The 19102-nt window shown below is 37.1% G+C and overlaps 1 protein-coding gene across 4 annotated transcripts in view; it reads left to right on the plus strand.

Moving 5' to 3' along the window:
• The first annotated feature begins 548 nt into the window (after nucleotides 1–548).
• LOC127862660 (uncharacterized) overlaps nucleotides 549–19102 on the plus strand; it is a 98409-nt gene continuing 79855 nt past the window's right edge. For 2 of the 4 annotated variants that reach the window (XR_008040724.1, XM_052401863.1), the window contains exons 1-5: nucleotides 549–702; nucleotides 13036–13134; nucleotides 13340–13543; nucleotides 15631–15894; nucleotides 16362–16454. Coding sequence is in view for 3 of the 4 variants with exons in the window: in XM_052401863.1 (XP_052257823.1) it covers nucleotides 642–702; nucleotides 13036–13134; nucleotides 13340–13543; nucleotides 15631–15894; nucleotides 16362–16454 (721 nt within the window). In the remaining variant the exon portion in view is untranslated. The remainder of the gene's footprint in view (nucleotides 703–13035; nucleotides 13135–13339; nucleotides 13544–15630; nucleotides 15895–16361; nucleotides 16455–19102) is intronic. The other 2 variants (XM_052401864.1, XM_052401865.1) reach the window with 2 other exon arrangements.

Consider the following 19102-nt stretch of genomic DNA (forward strand, 5'->3'; position numbering starts at 1 on the left):
AATCAGTCTGTAATGGTTTAATTATTACAATAATCAAATTGAACATCGATCTGAATAATTCTAAGAGGTATTGAACTCTTTATTTATATGATTGAAAAAGTTCATTTCTCCTATGTCCTTCCCTGGATCAGCAAAAAATTCCTGATGTGTATTATACTTTTTATCGACTAGTGGACGTTCCCTGCTACAGGTAACGGCATTTCACATCATGTTGCGTGCACACTTTGTGTAGATGCCACAACGAGACCCTTTTCAATTAAGATCAGAATACCTTTGCAAGTGTAACAGAGCCTTTGGTAAGAAGTCAACTGGGACGTTTTTTTGTGTGTTTTCTTTTGGGGGGGGGTGGGTCAATGCACATAAATTCACAGATCAGACATTCTGGACATACGAGGCCTTTAATTACCAGTGTAATGTAACTGCCTTTGCACGCCGGGCACCAGCATTAGGCTAGTATTGTACCGATATGACCTGTTCCCGTTATGATTCGAACTTGACCGTTTTAATTCAGTCCGGCATCAAAGAGCAGATAAGTTCGGCATAGGAAACAAACAATAGAAAACAGGAAGTCAATTAGAGTTTGAGTCATTACCTCTCATTTTACTTTCTGTTTCTAAAATGTGAATCTGCAGCTTTGAAAGATGACGCGATGTAAAGTTTGGATTGCATTCCTGTTTGCCTGTCAAATTGCATTCGTTCACGGTAAGAAGCTTTATTGCTCGGGATACGCGGCACGAAAAAACGAGAACATACTACAAAGCACAAGCTGCATACAATGTTCTTGTTTCATAGAGCTTTGCGGTCACTTGTTTAATACTTTCTTTAAAGCCACAGACCTTGAAATGAAATACATGGCATCGTAAATTTAAGAATAAATAAGAAACATTTTTTATCTATGCCAATTAGAATATATCTGGTGGTTCCAAGTTAGAAATCCGCCTCTTTAGCGCTTTAAAACTTTAAAATAATTGCGTTTGTCGAAATGGCGGCAGCGATTTTTTTCCTTCTTTATAAAGTACCGGTAAACGGCACTTTCCCAATTACGAAAAAAACTACAAATTTCCCAATTGCTGTCCAAAAAATTCCCAATTTAATGTAAAAAAAAAAAAAAAAAATTTTTCTGGAAAATGCAACATTCTTTTAGTTTCCCTATGCAGCTCTATGGTTTGAACCTAGGTAAATAAAATATTGACAGCTTGAAAACACTTGGTTATCAATTTAAAAGTATTTGGGAGCATAAAATCAAATACACCAATTTGAGGGTTTCACAACTCGATTTTCCCCAATTTTCAGGCTTTCACGACTCAATTTTTCCCAATTGGACCGGTACAGGTACTTTTTCCAATTCGAACTTGTCCGAGATATCAATGAAACCAATATTTTGACGAACTTTCATGATGATTGGGCAAAAATTGTGACTTCTAGTGTTTACAAGGTTTCTTTATAGCCAAATAAGGAAAACTGCCCCCCCCTCCCCCCCCCCCCCGGCAGCCATGTTTTGTAACTGACCTGAACCATTTTCGAACTCAACTCTCATATCAAGGAAACAAATGTTCACATGTTTTCACTATTTACATATAGAGAAAAATGCCCTGCCCACTGGCGGCCATGTTTTTTCACCGATCTGGACCATTTTTGATCTCGTCTGTGATATAAAAAACAACAACAATGTTTTGACCAACTTTCATGATGATTGGGCAAAAATTGTGAATTCTAGAGTGTTTACAAGGTTTCTCTATGTAGCCAAATAAGGAAAACTGCCCCGCCAGGGCGCCCACTGGCGGCCATGTTTTTCAACGGACCAGAACCACTTTTGAACTTGACCACCATATCATTAACGCAAACATTATTATATTGTATTTATACAACACAAAATACACCCAAACTTTCCAAACGACGTTCTACATGTCTGCATAATTTTCGCGTTTTTTATGAAACAAAGGATATTTTAGCACTGTTTATTTGTCGCTAGAATTTGCCAAAGGTCGCGTTAGCATTAAAATTCGAAAGTGTGTTTTGGATTACAAATTTAATAATGATAATCGAACGAAACATTAACAGATGCGCGTAATTAATTCTACGCTACACATACATGTACATGTATGTACATGTAGGTGGATATCTTTTCACTCGATTCGCCGCGTACCAATGTTTTTTTTGGATGAAATATTCGGTGTTATTCGGCCCCATTCCCCCATCTTTAGAGTATATATTATTCCCCAAAATATTTTTAAAATTCCCCTCTCGGAAGTGTTATTCAATTTTAATCAATACCTTATTTAAATACGTCTTTCGTTACGAATTTACTACAATTTTCCTGAACTGCATCCGCATGTTTACTTTATTTTAGCCTTTACCGCACACCGTACGTAGTTCACTATCACGACTTTCGCTTAACGACATCTACTGCAAACCATACGTATTCCAACATGTTGCACAACAACAAAAGTTATCGTAAAAAAATTGACAAATCTGTTTTAACTTAAAAATAAATTGATATTCTTTTCAAACAAGTACAACTTAAAAGTCAGTCTTCTTCAAATGCCGGCAGTGAAACGCCAGAAATGTCCGGTCAAGAGAGTGTTGAAAGACTGTTTAGTTTGCTCAACCTGCTTTGCACGCCACAGAGAAACAGGCTTGGGGAAGCTACACTGAAGTCCCTGATCAGACTTTGTCTGCACACGGAGAGACTTGGTGAAGAGGAGGTCACCAGAATAATTGATATATTCGCTAAAAAGCCCAGAAATGTTGAACTTTGAACATGAACATAACATGTTAATGAATAAAATAGTTTGAATTATGTTTTTCTCCCTCTGTATGGTGAATTATAGTGTTAAAACTTGATTTTGTACTGTTACTAGCTAAGCATAGAAATTTTCCCCTTTTATGCGCGAATTTTCCCTCTCTCAGGGGACTCGACCCCCTTCCCCCAAAACTGAAAAAAACACTGCGTAAGTATGCGGTGGATTTACTCTGCGAAAGTACGCGAGGTTAATACAGACTCGGTGTCGTTGCGCGGATCGATGCCGAGTGCCACGGCGATACGCTGCGTGAACACACGATTCGGCCGCTGGTACTAATAATCTGGCCGTGGCGTAGCCGGGGATTATGTTTGTGCCACGTTGGCTGTACTGTACTTTAGATTAGACTTTGATCCACTGATGATCATATCATATTTTATGTAAAAGAGCAGTCATGGCCCATTTTAAGATGTTAATCAAACTGTCATTTGTGGAGGAAAACAGTTGTAAACATACATTGTTGAATGATAAATTAAATAATAATAAAATAATAAATAAAGCACTGATTTTATATATGAATGAAAAAGTGCGTAAACTTGTGAATCTGTATGGGTTTCATTTATTTTGTGAGAAAAATTCATCTGGTTGGTGATGTCCAAGTTCTTCACAATTTAAGGCAAAATTGTGCCTTTTTCTTCAATGTTGAAAAGTTTTTCACCTTTTCCTATATCCAACAATAAATATTGTATCATGTTATAATAAGTTTTTACTTTTTAAATTTTACGCTATGTTTCATGTTTTAACAAAAATCATGAAAAAAGATATGCATCTGTAATGTGCTTTTGAAGCTTAAATCTCAAAATGGTTAGTGCTCTAATTACATTGGTGATGTCATCAATTATATTTTACAAGTAATTGTGAAATTATCAAATATTCAATTGTTTCCTTGATTTCCAAGATTTATTTCATTTATAGAAATGTTTCCTGTTCACTATGTTCACTCCTACATACATTGTTAGTATTTCATCATGCAATACGGACATACATCACAGGGCCCTCAATCTATTGAATCTGCCGCCGAAATTCGGCGGCAGTCCCCCACCTGAAAAGTATACTTTTTCCCCTTTTTGGGGGAAAAATTCCCCCTAAAAAAAAAAAAACATTTTTTTTTTTTTTTTTAATACAAAGATGTGTCTCATGATTATTATATCTCAATTCTATTTCAATTTAATCTTTGCAAACATACTAAATTATGAAAAATGCAATGAATATAGTGCAAACATGTACACCTGTAATAATGAGAGAGTAAGTAAAAAAAATCCCCCAAAAAGGGAAACGCCGCATAAATTCCCCCTCCTAAAGGCTGCGGACCCCTTCCCCCACAGTAGTGTGAGGGCCCTGCATCATTCAAAGTACTTGAGCGTTATTTTAATACACATGTACAAGTTCCAGAATGCTTAGGGATGGTTCTGGGCAATAGACTGATAACTCTCTTAAAGTAATTTCATTATTTAAAATTCTAGTTCTCATTTCAATTAACCAAATACTTGTTGGACCCTTATCATGCAGTGTTGCTCTGCCCCTCTTTCTGCCCCACTCTCTGTTGGTCTGCCAACAGGGTTGGCACCAATCGACCCCCCCCCCCGGTTTTAACCGGCGGTTTTTACCGGTTAAAATCGCCCCGGTCAATACTCCCAAAGTGGTCATTACTGGTCAATACTGGTCGATTTAACTTTACCACCAATTTTGATTAATATTCCATGCTTAATTAAACAATATTGATAATATAAATTAAACAGTCATGTTGCCAATAATGTCTTAAGCTATTAAAACCCACTATTTTATACCTGTTCATGCAATTTGTAGGCCAATCTCTCAAAATTTTGCAAATGAGTCAAGTTGGTCAATTGGATTTTGCTGGTCGATTGAATTTTTTTTCCCATTCTAACGAATTATGAATGCTCAGAAAATTCTGTACTTGATTCAACAAGAACCTGTCAATTACTGTGTATTAGTTGTTCCTCATGCCCCACCGTCTCCACAGTCTTGTACAGTCTTCAAACCTATACAGGTTAGGGCACCCAAAACTGATAATAGGGCCTTACATGGCACCTTTGTCACAACCCTTACTTGTCATGTATTCTTGCCTGGATTTCTTTAAAAAATAGTGAAAAAATATTTAATTTTACCATTGATATCAAAAAAAATTAATACACTGAGATAAAGATATTACCTTAGTTCTTTTGCATTTGAGACCGTTTCCATAAATAATAAAGAAGTATTTTTTACAGCTTTAAAGTTTTTTTTTTACAATAGATAACTCAAAAAAAGTTTATCAATTACAGAATCATGATTGATTTAATATAAAATAGCTTAAATTCTTCCTTTGTCATGTTTAAATGCTACAATTTTCAATCGACCAGTATTGACCAATAATGACCAGTATTGACCGGTTTTAACCGGGTATTGGCCGCCGGCCCGGTCAATACTCAATTGACCGGTCAATATGCCAACCCTGTCTGCAAAACAGGCTTTCAAGATTTCTCAAATGGTACATGTGTTCTCCATAAAAATTTGAGTAGCCAGTTATTTATTCAAAGTAGCCAGTGACTAGAAATTAAAACAGACATTTTGGCGCTGCAGAGCTGGAGTTTAACTTTTTTTATGTCCCCCACCCACTATAGTCGGGGACATATTGTTTTTGCCCTGTATGTTGGTCTGTATGTTGGTCTGTTTGCTCCAACTTTAACATTTGCAATAACTATTTCAATATTCAAGATAGCAACTTGATATTTGGCATGCATGTGTATCTCATGGAGCTGAACATTTTGAGTCGTGAAAGGTCAAGGTCAAAGTCATCCTTCAAGGTCAGAGATCAAATATAAGTGGCCAAAATCGCTCATTTTATGAATACTTTTGCAATATTGAAGATAGCAACTTGATATTTGGCATGCATGTGTATCTCATGGAGCCGCACATTTTGAGTGGTGAAAGGTCAAAGTCATCCTTCAAGGTCAGAGGTCAAATATATGTGACCAAAATTGCTCATTTTTGAATACTTTGGCAATATTGAAGATACCAACTTGATATTTGGCATGCATGTGTATCTCATGGAGCTGCACATTTTGAGTTGTGAAAGGTCAAGGTCATCCTTCAAGGTCAAAGGTTAAAAAAAATCAAAGCGGCGCAGAAGGGAACAAAGTGTTTCTAACAGACATTTATCTTGTTTTACTTGCAAAACATGTCGAGCAGCTTTAATACCAACTTGCAAAATCAAAAACATTCTCGCAAATTTTGCCTGAAACATAAAAAAACAAGTTTGGACATTAGTTTAGTACTATTTAAACAAAATAAAAAGTACTTAACATACACATGTTATTTCTGTAATCATACAAGGATATCAGTTCCTTGGACCATAAGAGCTGACATCAGGTCTTTTGGCTCTCTGTCCTTTTTGCCCTCACCTCTGAACTGCCCTCTTTGGATTGAACTCTTCACCCTTGCTATCAATTTTTATCGGCATGAACTGGTCCATGAGTTTGCTACTCAAGCTGGGTTCCCACTGCCGATCAGATCAACTCGATCAAGCCCGAACAAGTGGTCGGGTACTGGTCTGGCTCGGTCGGCATGAGTGTTCGGGGGTGGTCGGGTAGGTTGGCATTGGTCGCGCTTCCTACCTGATATTTGTTGACATGTGAAAAAATATTGAGTAGCGGTCGAGTTGGAAATGGATCGAGAAGTGCTCGGGAAGTGGTCTTGTATTAGTCGAGTAGAAGATCGAGTTGATCGTGAAGCAATCTTGTGGAGATCAGATTGACATATTTTACACGATCTGTACCCGATCCGCTCGACCTCTACCCGAGTTATTTAAGATCGCAACACGATCCACTCGACCTCTATTCGATTTGATGTACATATTTACTAAACTGCTACCCGACGGCTTCTCGACCGTACACGATCACTTCCCTATTGCTATTCGACCATACACTGCTCCATATAGTGGCCGTCGCGTAAGCTACTGCTTATCCCATACTTCCCTGCCTCGTGGCCGCCTACGCGGCTTCCTCCTCCTCTTACTCTAATACAGCCACGGCTCTGTCTCTCTGGAGCTCTGGTCCACAGCTGTAATTGTTCAATCTCCATGATGATTAAAGTGATTAGTGTACAACAATGTTTGAAGTTTTTATGCCCCCGGTAGGGTAGCATATAGCAGCTGAACTGTCCGTCAGTCTGTGTTTCTGTCCGTCCGTCCGAAAAAACACTTAAACATTGGCCATAACTTTTTAAATATTAAAGATAGCACCTTGATATTTGGCATGCATGTGTATCTCATGGAGCTGCACATTTTGAGTGGTAAAATTTCAAGGTGAACATCATCCTTTAAGGTCTAGGGTCGAAAAAACAATGTAAAGGGAAGTAGTAAGCTTTAAATGGACATAGTTATCTGACCTGCCCACGTATATATTTTTGTTAAATAAATCAAAGCGGCGCAGTAGGCGGCATTGTGTTTCTGACAAACACATTGTGGTATAAGGTAAAGGTCATCCTTTACGGTCTACGGTAAAAAATACAAAATTAAGGGAAGTAATAAGCTTTGAAAAGGGAGAAAATTATTCAATATTGAACATAGCCACTTTATATATTTGGCATTCATGTGTATCTCATGGAGCTGCACATTGTTAGTGGTGAATCTACAGTCAGGGAAGTGGCTTTTAATTATTTGCTTCTAAAAATAGACATTTGTTACAGACAATAATTTTCAAGGGAAGTAATTTATATAATTATAAATCTCATATTATATATTTCCTTACCAAGAATTGAAGTTCTTTTCACAGTTACTATACAGATTTATTGTTTTGATTATTTATAACCCAAATGATTGATTTGTCAAAGTTTTTTTTTTAATGATATGATTATAGTTTCTTTGATGTTCATTACATACCTGTGGATTTATGTCCATAGATACATGATCAAATCTGGCTATGATCTCTTTTAAACCACAGGCCTTGGTTGTCAGTAATGTCTGACATGGTCATAATTGACTTTGAGACCCTCCCCACCCCCCACCCCCGGTTGGATAGGACAAAATTCAAGGGAAGTAATAATCTTTAAAGGGAGATGATTTCTATACCTGCCAAATGATAAATAGCAATTTTATTTCAATGCGGCGCAGTAGGTGGCATTGTGTTCCTGACAAACACATCTCTTGTTATTCTCAAAGTTTCAATACACTATCTTTTGCGACTTTGTACAACTGTAGTACGACCATCAAGATCTGGTCGTGTGAAGATCTGCAGGCGAAAGAGCTGAGGTCCACTTGGTCGAGCTGAGATCGTATAGGGCTCGCTTATAGGTCGAGATGATCAAGCGAAAATCGGAAAGATGGTTGAGTGATCGTCGTGAATGAGTCGTGTTGGGATCGAGTGTTATTGACAAGAGGTCGAAAAGAAGTCATATATACCCTTTTTAGTCGAGCTTGGTTGGGTTTGGTCAGGAAATTTCGGTGATTGGGATGATTGAGTTGATCAGATCGGCAGTGGGAACCCACCTTCAGGGAACAACTCCAGTCATTCTTCATGTGTTTCATGATTGAGAAGGCATGTTCACACGATGCATTACTTAGTGGATATAAACTGGTCAAATGAATGACAAGCATAATGTTTTTGTACTCTTCCCTCCCAATGTCTTCCTTGCTAACTTGTTAGTAGATGTTTAATTGGTTTTGTCTCTGAAAATGTTCTGTTCTTCCAAAATTTCAGATCCTTCCATTCCAACTTTGCTGAATCTATATCACAACTCACATTTAACAACGAACTTGGAAATCAAACTAGTTAATTTTTGCCTCAACACCATGTCTGTTCAAGTTCAATGAACACGTGTGAATTAGACAGTCGACTATTTCACGATCTTTGTACCAATACCATCCGTGTATCTGTACTTAAAGTATACCAGTCTACATACAAGGTGCGTGCTTCCGCATTCGGTAATTCAGACGTTCTATACATTCACCAAATTCTCGTTCTTTTTTCACTATTTCTTTAATTACTCGCAAAATAATACTTGTAGCTTAAAACTTTACTCGCAATCAGTATTTTTTCCTCGCATTTTTGCGAGTGTGAGAGTGTTAATTTCGAGCCCTGAGCTGTTTTGCATTGATATTTTGGGGAAAAGTTGCCGGCGACCAAAATTGTTATTTGTAACCGGTAAAATCTCCGGCTGCCGGTGCTTTCAAGAAAACACAGGTACTGAAGACACTTGCAGGAATCTTGGTATGGGCGATGTAAAGACTTTGCAGCCTGACCTTTTTTCACCAGAGGTCAAAGGTCGGGTCACTTTTACCAAAAGTGGAAAATGCAATAAATTTTGACTGAAAAAGTACATAAGATAAATCCTGAAACTTTGTTACTGGTTATTTGGTATACATTGGGCTTTTCTAAGGTTTGCCATTTTTCTGTCTGTCGATCCATTTATCTTTTTGTCTGTCTGTCTTTTCCTCAACAAAATTCAAGTAATGCTAAATGCTTCCTTCTTAAGGTTGAATAATTTGATGATGTCTGTGAACACTATCAACACACCCACATAAAATGACATTATTTTGACCTTGAAATTGAATTTCTTCTTGACAGGTCCAAACTCTTCGCAAACACAAAGTGACATGTTTTGTTTAACTTCCCCAGCATACTTACATCACCTGACCTCATTTTACGAACTTTGGACTTAAAATTATTCATATAGACAAATCAATACTGACAAGAGGTCCACATGGAACAAATGAGTCTATTTAATGCAGCATAATCTTTCACATAAAATCAAATGTGTGATAAATGTTTTATGTACGGCTTTCATCTGTATTTTTATGCCCCCGGTAGGTTGGCATATAGCATTTGAACTGTCCGTCCGTCCGTCAGTCCCTCTGAACACTTTAACATTGGCCGTCACTTTTGCAATATTGGAGATAGCAACTTGATATTTGGCATGCATGTTTATCTCATGGAGCTGCACATTTTGTTTGGTGAAAGATTAAGGCGAAGGTCATCCTTCAAGGTCAAAGGTCTAAAAAAACAAATCCAAGGGAAGTAATAAGCTTTAAAAGGGAGATAATTTCTTAACCTGCCAAATGATATATTGAAATTTTATTTCAAAGCTGCGCAATAGGAGGCAGGGTTTGTAAAATTCCGGAATAATCCGGAAATCCGGATTTGGAGGCTCCCGGACCAGTTTTGAGATCGGCGTAAATCCGAGGATTTTTTTTAGGGGGGTGAGGGGGTTTGGGTGCAAAAAAAGTCTCTGTACAAAGTATTTTGGTGACGAACCGCGAAATCCGGGTACTTGCGATTAATCCGGACCGTGTCGAATTCGGCAGAAACGTAAATATCCGGCTGCTAATCGTTTGCATGCGTTACTATTCGTATGATACCGTATGTCTTAAAGCAATAAATTGATTGGCCATTTATTTCCGGAGCTTCTTTTGTTTTAAAGTTTTCTGCTAAATCAAGTGCAAAAAAGAACAACAAAATCGTGTGTTTATGTGGTTAAATAGTACAAATAATCACGGACGATTTGCCTAATGCACGAATTTACCTCGGGGTTTGTTGTTTGTGGAAGTCAAAACTAACTACGCATGGTGCGCATGGATTTCCAAACCTATTTTTTAGAAACGACGTAAATGGCTTGGGATTCCAAACATCGGCTTTAAAATGCAATTGTGTTTATCTTTTTCTTTACTTTTCAGTTACAAATAACATCTTTGGTGTTTTCAGTCACGCAGAAAACTACTAAAATTATATAGATTTAGCTTCCGTATATATATATATTTCATATTTTGCCACATACATTTTCAACAATCTTTTGCTTTACGTCAATTCACATTTTTGTTACGTTTCAGGTGTTATTTACAGTACTGTTAGCAGACGAGAAATGTCTTGTTAATTTAGCTTCGGCTTTACAAGTAACTGTAAGTCAAACATTGGCACAAATCTACATTTAGACTTAAATTAGACTTTAATTGCAGTTATCATTTTGTTAAATTAGCAAAACTAAAAAAAGGTTTTGTGGTGTATCATTTTGATCTTTATAAAAAAAGAGGTTTACAGTTAATGTGATATTTCATGTTTGGGCAAGTGGCTTTATGTTGAGGGCATTCAAGTAGATTTTCTAAGTACTTTCCCGGCAGGGCAAGTTGGTTTTTAGGTTAATGTTGAGCCCTGTAAGTGACAACATGGAAAAAAGGCTTCTAATGATTTAATATGTCCAAAGCAAGGTCAAGTTTTAGTCTGTCAGTCAATACATTTACATTAACAATAAAACACAATTTGACATAACAAGGATGCACTTTTTAAGTCCTCAAAGGCTGAAATTTATTTTGCTTCGGGGGGCTTCGCCACCCTGAACCCCCTACAAGATTTTCCACACATAGACCCCGCCGGGGCTTGCAGCCCCTGGACCCCGGCTGATTTTCAGGATTGGGACTTCAAGTCCATTACAACCCCTGAGGAGGCATTGTGTTTCTGACAAACACATCTCTTGTTTAAAATACTTTAAATCAGGCACTGTTTTTTCTAAACAATCGGCAAATGTGTTGTTTAAAACAATAATTTGTTCACAAAAAAAAGTTATATAATCTAACCATATGAAAAACTACAATAACCTGTCTGTTTTCATTTGGACATATATTTAGAAAACTTCTTTTGTATATTTTGGGTTTGACAGAAGAATAAGATTTCTAAAAGGTGTTTCAGTGTTGAAGAGGCTCCCATTGTATGACAAGCGGTTTGCCTATTACTATAAGGATTACGATTGAGGGGTCTTACTGGCCATCTTTAGTGTCAAAAATATGATAAGTGCATTGATCATCGTGCAAGTGGTGTGAGTGGGCCTATTTCCTGCAATGAATCAACAATCTTAAAGGAACTTAAATTATCAAACAATATCAAGTCTTTAATGTCTCATTCATATCGACATGTAAGAAAAGAAATTGAAAAGAGTTGAGCGATTCATGTGTTGTAGGATGGTCATGTGACACGAGGAGAGAAATTGTTCACAGGCGGAAGTTTTAGCCCCTCGTCCCGGTTTAGCAACAGTCTTCGTTGTTTGATGTTAATAGCCTCTTTGACCCTCCGTTTGATGTGCGAGTCCTTGGATGCTAGTATTATTGTGTTGTTTGGATCAATCTTGTGTCCTGTGTGGGAGCAATGTTCATATATGGCCGAGTTGGATCTGGCTACATGTTCTTTCAGTCTTATGTCCAATGATCTTCCTGTTACACCTATGTAATCGTTTTGCACTGTATGTAATATACCAACCCGCACTTTTTCAATTTGTCTGTTTTATCTTTAACGTGAGTTCATTGTTGTATAATTGAGTTATATGGTCGATGGTATATGTTGACAACATATTTCTTGAATCTTCTGTGCAGAGCTTCTGACATGCCCCGGATGTATGGCATACCTATATTGATCTTTTGGTTTTTGTTGGTGAATTTATTAGTTGGTGTTTTGTCTGTCTTCTTGGGGATTGTAAACATCCACTCTGGATAACCATTGGCAGTTACTAAGTGCAGTTTTGCAGTGTTCAATTTCTGACTTTTGGTCATGTTTCTCACTGACTTTTTTCTCTGCTAGGTGGAATAATGTCCTAACTACTGACCGTTTGTTATCTAAGTGGTGGTTGGAATTGAAGTTCAGGTACTGGTAGGTGTGTGTTGGTTTTCGGTATGTCACGTGACTCGCTTAACTGACCAGCACATCGCTGATGAAGACTATGTGATATAGTCAAAATATTCGAGTAAGCAGATATTTCTCAGAGTTATGGAATTTATTGACTCAAATGATGAATCAAGAGCAAGAGAACAACCCTAGTTGTACAACTGACAGACTTTTTTACCTTAAATATTGCTGTTTGCGTTTGACTTGCAGTATATTTTTGTTAAGGAATTTAGAAACAATTATATTGCAGCTTTTAAAATTTGAAATGGAAATAATCAGCCAAACCCCTGATATAGTTCTGTCGGTCTGATTGTGATCTTTCTTTTTGTGACATTTCCTTTACATTGTCTTTATCACGAGCCATAAACGCTGATTTATACTACTCTTTGATACTTTTGCAATTTACTTATTAACACATTCTATCAAATTATAACATCCAACCTTACCATTTCCTATCCACCCATAACATCCAACTTAACCATTTACCTTTAACATCAAATCGCTCCTTGACTTGCCTTTAATAATGGACTATTTAGCACCAATGAGGCGCATATTTTCTTATGGAACACAAGTTGTTATTTCTGTTTCAGGTCTCATCTGTCACTGTTCTGACCAAAAAGAGTGTGGTCATCAAGGATGTTCATCTTGTGAAAAAGATTGGGCTGGACCCACATGCCAGATAAGGAAAGGTTTGTGCAGAAAGATGCCAGGATGATAATTTTTAATGTTTACTCAAGACAATAATGAACCATTAACATTAGAAGACATTGCCTGATCAAATCTGTGTGCACTGGCATTTCTTTAAGTGTCCACTAATGATACAGATAATTTGAGTAAAATATTTTAAAATCAAAAATAGATTGAGTAATAATTATTCATGGTTTATCTCAACAGGAAAGCTTGATCTTCAATCTTCAAAAGCCACACAATCTTATACAAAAGAAAAGCATGAAGCTGACTTTGCAGTTGATGGTGATGAAACCACGTACAGCTGGACTCAGAACACTACTAACACCACTGCATTTGTCTACTGGACACTGGACTTGCAGAGCTCTCGCAACATCTATGAAGTGCGAATCATTTTCAGGCAAATTGCAGGTAAAACTGAATTACTTTTCGTTCTTTTTCATATGTATTGCTTTTTTAGCACACCTGATTGCTCAGGTGAGCTTTTGTGACCGGTCTTTGTCCGTCCGTCCGTCGTCCACATTTGTTGGTAAACACTCTAGAGGCCACATTTATTGTCCGATCTTCATGAAACTTGGTCAGAAGCTTTGTCCCAATGATATCTCGGTCGAGTTTGAAACTGGGTTGTGCCGGGTCTAAAACTAGGTCACTAGGTCAAAAAAAAAGAAAAAAAACTTGTAAACACTGTAGAAGTCACATTTCATGCCCAATCTTCATGTAACTTTGTCAAAATGTTTGTCTTAATGAAATGTTGGTTGAGTTAAAAAATTGTTCCAGTCCGTTGAAAAACATGGCCGCCAGTGGGCGGGGCAGTTTTCCTTATTTGGCTATAGAGAAACCTTGTAAACACTCTAGATGCCACATTTCTTGTCTGATCTTCATGAAACTTGGTCAGAAGATTATTCCCAATGATACCTCGATTGAGTTCAAAACTGGGTCATGCTGGGTCAAAAACTAGGTCACTAGGTCAAAAAAAGAAAAACCTTGTAAACACTGTAGAAGTCACATTGCATGCCCATTCTTCATGTAACCATGTCAAAATGTTCGTCTTTATGATATGTTGGTAGAGTTCAAAAGTGGTTCCGGTATGTTGAAAAACATGGCCGCCAGTGGGCAGGGCAGTATTCCTTACTAGGCTATAGAGAAACCTTGTAAACAATCTAGAGGCCACATTTCTAGTTCCAAATCTTACAAAAACCTTGTAAACACATGTAGAATAAGCATTACTTGCAAATGTTTGCATTGCAAAAAACCCATGCAAATGGACAGTACTCAATCAGAATTAATCGTATGCTCACACTGCAATAGTAAACAGAAGAGAATCAATCTAATATACTCTAGAGTACTAAATTTATAACTACCTGTAAGCAATGAACAAGGCCTTGTAAAAAAAGGTGAGTGAACTAGGGACATCTTGGCCCTCTTGTTTAAAAACATGGCCGCCAGGTGCCAGGCCATTTGTCCTCATATGGCTAAAACCTTGTTAACACTTTAGAAGTAACATTGTAAGTGTAAGCTTAATGAAACTTAGTCAGAACACTTGCATTAATGACTTCCTGGTCAAGTTTGACAATTTGGGGCTTTGTTGAAAAAGATGGCTTCTGGGGGGTCGAGGCAGTTTTTCTTATATGGATAAAGTGAAAACTTGTAAATGCTATATTAGCTACAATTATTGGCTAATCTTTAGGAAATTTGCTCAGAACATTTTTCCCAATAAAATCTCAGGGAAGATTGAAACAAGGCCATATGAGCTAAACAAAACATGTTACTTGGTCAAATAAAAAACCCTGTTAATACTCCAAAAGTCACTTTTTGGTCCAATATTCATGAATCAGCTAGCACTTTTCCGAATTGTCTAGGTTTTTAACCAGTTTTTCTGAAGGAAAAAACTGGTTATTAGATTGGCGAATGCGGGCGGGCTGGCGGGCTGGCTGGCTGGCTGGCTTGCTGGCTGGCGGAGGGCGGAACAAGCTTGTCCGGGCCATAACTATGTTGTTCATTGTCAGATTTTAAAATCATTATGCACATTTGTTCACCATCATTGATCGGTGTGTCGCGCAAAATAATTACGTCGATATCTCCAAGGTCAAGGTCACACTTTGAGTTCAAAGGTCAAAAAAAAAAATTCTCCCTTTATCAGATTTTTTTTTCACAATGAAAACCTGGTTTTGTGACAATTTTGTCCCTTGTTTGGGTCTAAGTTTAGCACCTTAGGGCCCATGGCCCTCTTGTTTAACATAATTCTATCAAATCCTTATTATTTTAGTCAACATAAAACTGCATTTTATCCATGATTTTGATATCATTTTCTTTCCCTCCATGCTTTTGTAGACAAACACTTACACATTCAGACATCTTCAGGAATGTCCTCCAGTGTTGTTTACTGTTTCTCATGTTAAATGTGATTGCACATTTTTTTCAGACGATAGAAACACAAAGAGAAGACCAGGGTTTTCAGTGGCCATCTCATGTTAAATTTGATTGCACATTTTTTTCAGACGATAGAAACACGAAGAGGAGACCAGGGTTTTCAGTGGCCATTTCTGATGAAAACAACAATGATTATTATACTGCAAAAATGTGTCATCGTGATAACTCTACATCAGGAGAGAACATTGGCGAAGTCAGTCTCGAGGATTGCGCTGGAATGGCTCGATATGTTCACATTTTCAATTTCCGCAATGAGGAACTTGCCCAAAATATGACCTGGTCAACATATCCCAATTTGGAACTTGCAGAAGTAGCTATCATAGGAGATGCAGGTATTTTTTGTTGCTTATGTGATGGGTCACCATAGCTTGAAATGTTAGAGAGAAGTAATTAATTTTGTTGCCAAAATTTGGGAGAAGCAACTGCTTCTTTTACAGAATTTAAGGAGAAGCTTGATAACAACTATTGCCTCATGGTGTAAGTTTAATAATGTAACTTTTACTATATTTGTTGCAAAAGAACAGAATGATCCATTTTTCAGTAAGCTTAAGGATTTTAAGTGAATAAATTCCATTATGCAATGTGTAATTATTTGCCACTGCAATAAAACCTGATTGACTCATTTGCCTATATAAATCGTGATTGGCCCATCAGAACTGATCAATTCAGTATGGGAACTGCACATTTTTTTTTTATAAGGTCCAGAAATATTATTTATTGATTTGCACATGTACATGAAATAACATGTTTTGTCAGCAATATCTGGCCAGAGACATATAATGTTGAATTGTTTGTGCAGATTGCAGTAACGGAACATATGGTGAGAAATGTGACAAGCTTTGTGGAAATTGCGCGGAAGGCAAGTGTGACAGGAACAATGGAACTTGTCTTGGTAAGTCGTTGCAAAGGACTTCAAAGTGTGATTATTTTAACCCTGTACCACTGATCAGATACAAATTTTGACTTGTTGTAGTTCCCTGGAAAATTAAATTTAAAAACTTTCTTAAATGATACAAGTTTTAAAGGCATCATTTCCAACCATGCGGTACTGATGAGCAGCAAACCTTAACTAACTACAAGTTAATTGCAGGCTATTATGGTTTTATGCTGGTTGCATATAGCCATTTCATTTGGAATTCTAATTTTGAAAGGGTCAAACAACTAAAATGATGAACAAATACATACAGTAAGAAATGTTTTTAAGTAAAAAAGTAACCATATTGCTTAAAATTATTTGCCAAATTTGTGAGGGTCAAACCAATAATTATTCCTGAATGCAGATTGTTTTAGCAGATTTTCTTTCAACCACCATTTTTTGTCCAGAATTAAGTTTCTCAATATATGAATGGATTTTTTAAAGAAAATTATGATTTGGTAAAATATTGAGCAGATCAGGGTTATTTCAGGAGCTTCAGTTGAGGCACAGGTTTGCTTAAAGGAAATTGTCTGCAGCATATTTGGTAAATGGGGGAAAGAATTCCAGGTTAACTTCAAGTGTTGGGAAAAGTGCTGTGTTTTATCATGTTTTATCATAGCTGACTTGACCCTTTTGTCTAAATTAGGCTTATTGCATGTGGTAAAAATAGGTCAACACTTTTTTACCACATTTATTTAGCGTCCTTTTCATACAGTATGTTCAGAGGCGCTTCACAATTTTCCCCTTATCACTGGGTCATAAGTCGTCCGTTAACATTTTGGCGCAGTATGCAGCCATGGGCATACACCTGGGTGGAGAGGAGCAAATGTGGGATAACTTTTTTTGCTCAGGAAAATTCCAGTGGTCACGGCACGATGCGAACAAGGGACCTCTCAATCTTTAAGCCAGCATTCTTCCATTAGACCACTGTGTCTTTTGGTTACTAAAATGTGTTTAATTTAACTCGAAATGATTAATTAGAAGTAAAGCACGATATTCCGCAGATAATTGCCTTTTAAGGATAGTCCTGTCATTAATAGCAGAATTTAGGAGTAAGATATGGTTTGGCAAAGTGTAATTTTTCTAAAGTCAAAAGTGCAAGCTCACTATAATGGAATCAGTTTGTCTATATGGCCGAAAATCTGGGTTTATAATTTTATCATAAAAAACCTGTTAGAGGTATCAACTGGTTGATTGATCTTATTGAGTGATGTGCACACATCCATAACTCTTGCTTCCATAATGTTCAAGTAAATAAATGTTGCATCTCTCCTAAAGTTAAAGACCTTTGGTAATTATAATTCTTATTCAAATTCTAATCTAATGTCAGGGTAATATCTTTAAATCTGTGAGAGATATTAACTTGAAACTTCATAGGAAGATAGATCTAATTTTATGGCAATGAAATGCATAAAATCCATAACTCCTGCTTTCTCAGTGATTGCCTTTGATTATTTTTTCATGCTAAACTTTTTTTCAAAGCATCTAACAAATTATTAGAGTTGATACCTCTTTTAGGTAAGGATTTTCATGCACCGTAAATACACAAATATAATACACCCTCGTGTGTAATACGCATCCCTGAGTTTGTTCCAAATTTATCGGAAAAAAAAATAAAATCCGGGTAAAATATGCACTAAAAAAATCAGTGTCCTAAAGTGGCCATGACGCTGTCATTTCCAAAAAAATGTGTCAATATATTGTTGCGTTCCGTGGTACTAAATTTATAACGCAATTCCGGTACAAAATGTTCAACGGGTTTATTCACAATAAACGGTTATAACTGTGTACTGATATACAAAATGCTAGCATCAGATACATTCATTAATACATGGCATTCATCAGACGTAACGTTCTTGACAATGTAGTGTAGTCACATAATAGTAATTGATGTCAAAGATTCAATGACGCTCCTCTAAATATAATACGGTAGTTCAAGTTAGATTTAATAGTTCAATTACTCAATATTTAAAAGAACTTAGTATGAGCTATTACTTATGTCTCAAAATTCAAGGGTTCAATTCCAAAGTTACTAGTGTTAATGTTAAGCTTACTTTTTAGAGAAAAATGTGAAAGAAGTTACCCCTTTAAAGATTAAAACTAGAATGAACCCTGTGACCAAAATTTTATATAGCCGCGGCGTTCCACTTGTGACCAGACATTGGTCACTGTGACAGTGTGGGTCATCATGGGGTCAAAACTTGCCACACCATGTCGGTCATCATGGGGTCAGATCTGGCCACACAGTGTGGGTCATCATGGGGCAAAACTGGCAACACCATATGGGTCATCATGGGGTCAACACTGGCCACACCATGTGGGTTCATGGGGTCAAAACTGACCACACCATATTGGTCATGATGGGGTCATAACTGGCAACAACATGTGGGTCATCATGGGTTCAAAACTGGCCACACGATATTGGTTATCATTGGGTCAAAACTGGCAACACCATATTGGTCATCATAAGGTCAAAACTGGCAACACCGTATTTGTCATCATGGGGTCAAAACTGACCACACCATGTGGGTCATCATGGGGTTAAAACTGGCCACACCATGTGGGTCATCATGGGGTCAAAACTAGCCACACCATATTGGTCATCATGGGGTCAAAACTAACCA

The sequence above is a fragment of the Dreissena polymorpha genome, chromosome 16 (genome assembly GCF_020536995.1).
Source record: "Dreissena polymorpha isolate Duluth1 chromosome 16, UMN_Dpol_1.0, whole genome shotgun sequence".
NCBI classification, from domain to species: domain Eukaryota; kingdom Metazoa; phylum Mollusca; class Bivalvia; order Myida; family Dreissenidae; genus Dreissena; species Dreissena polymorpha.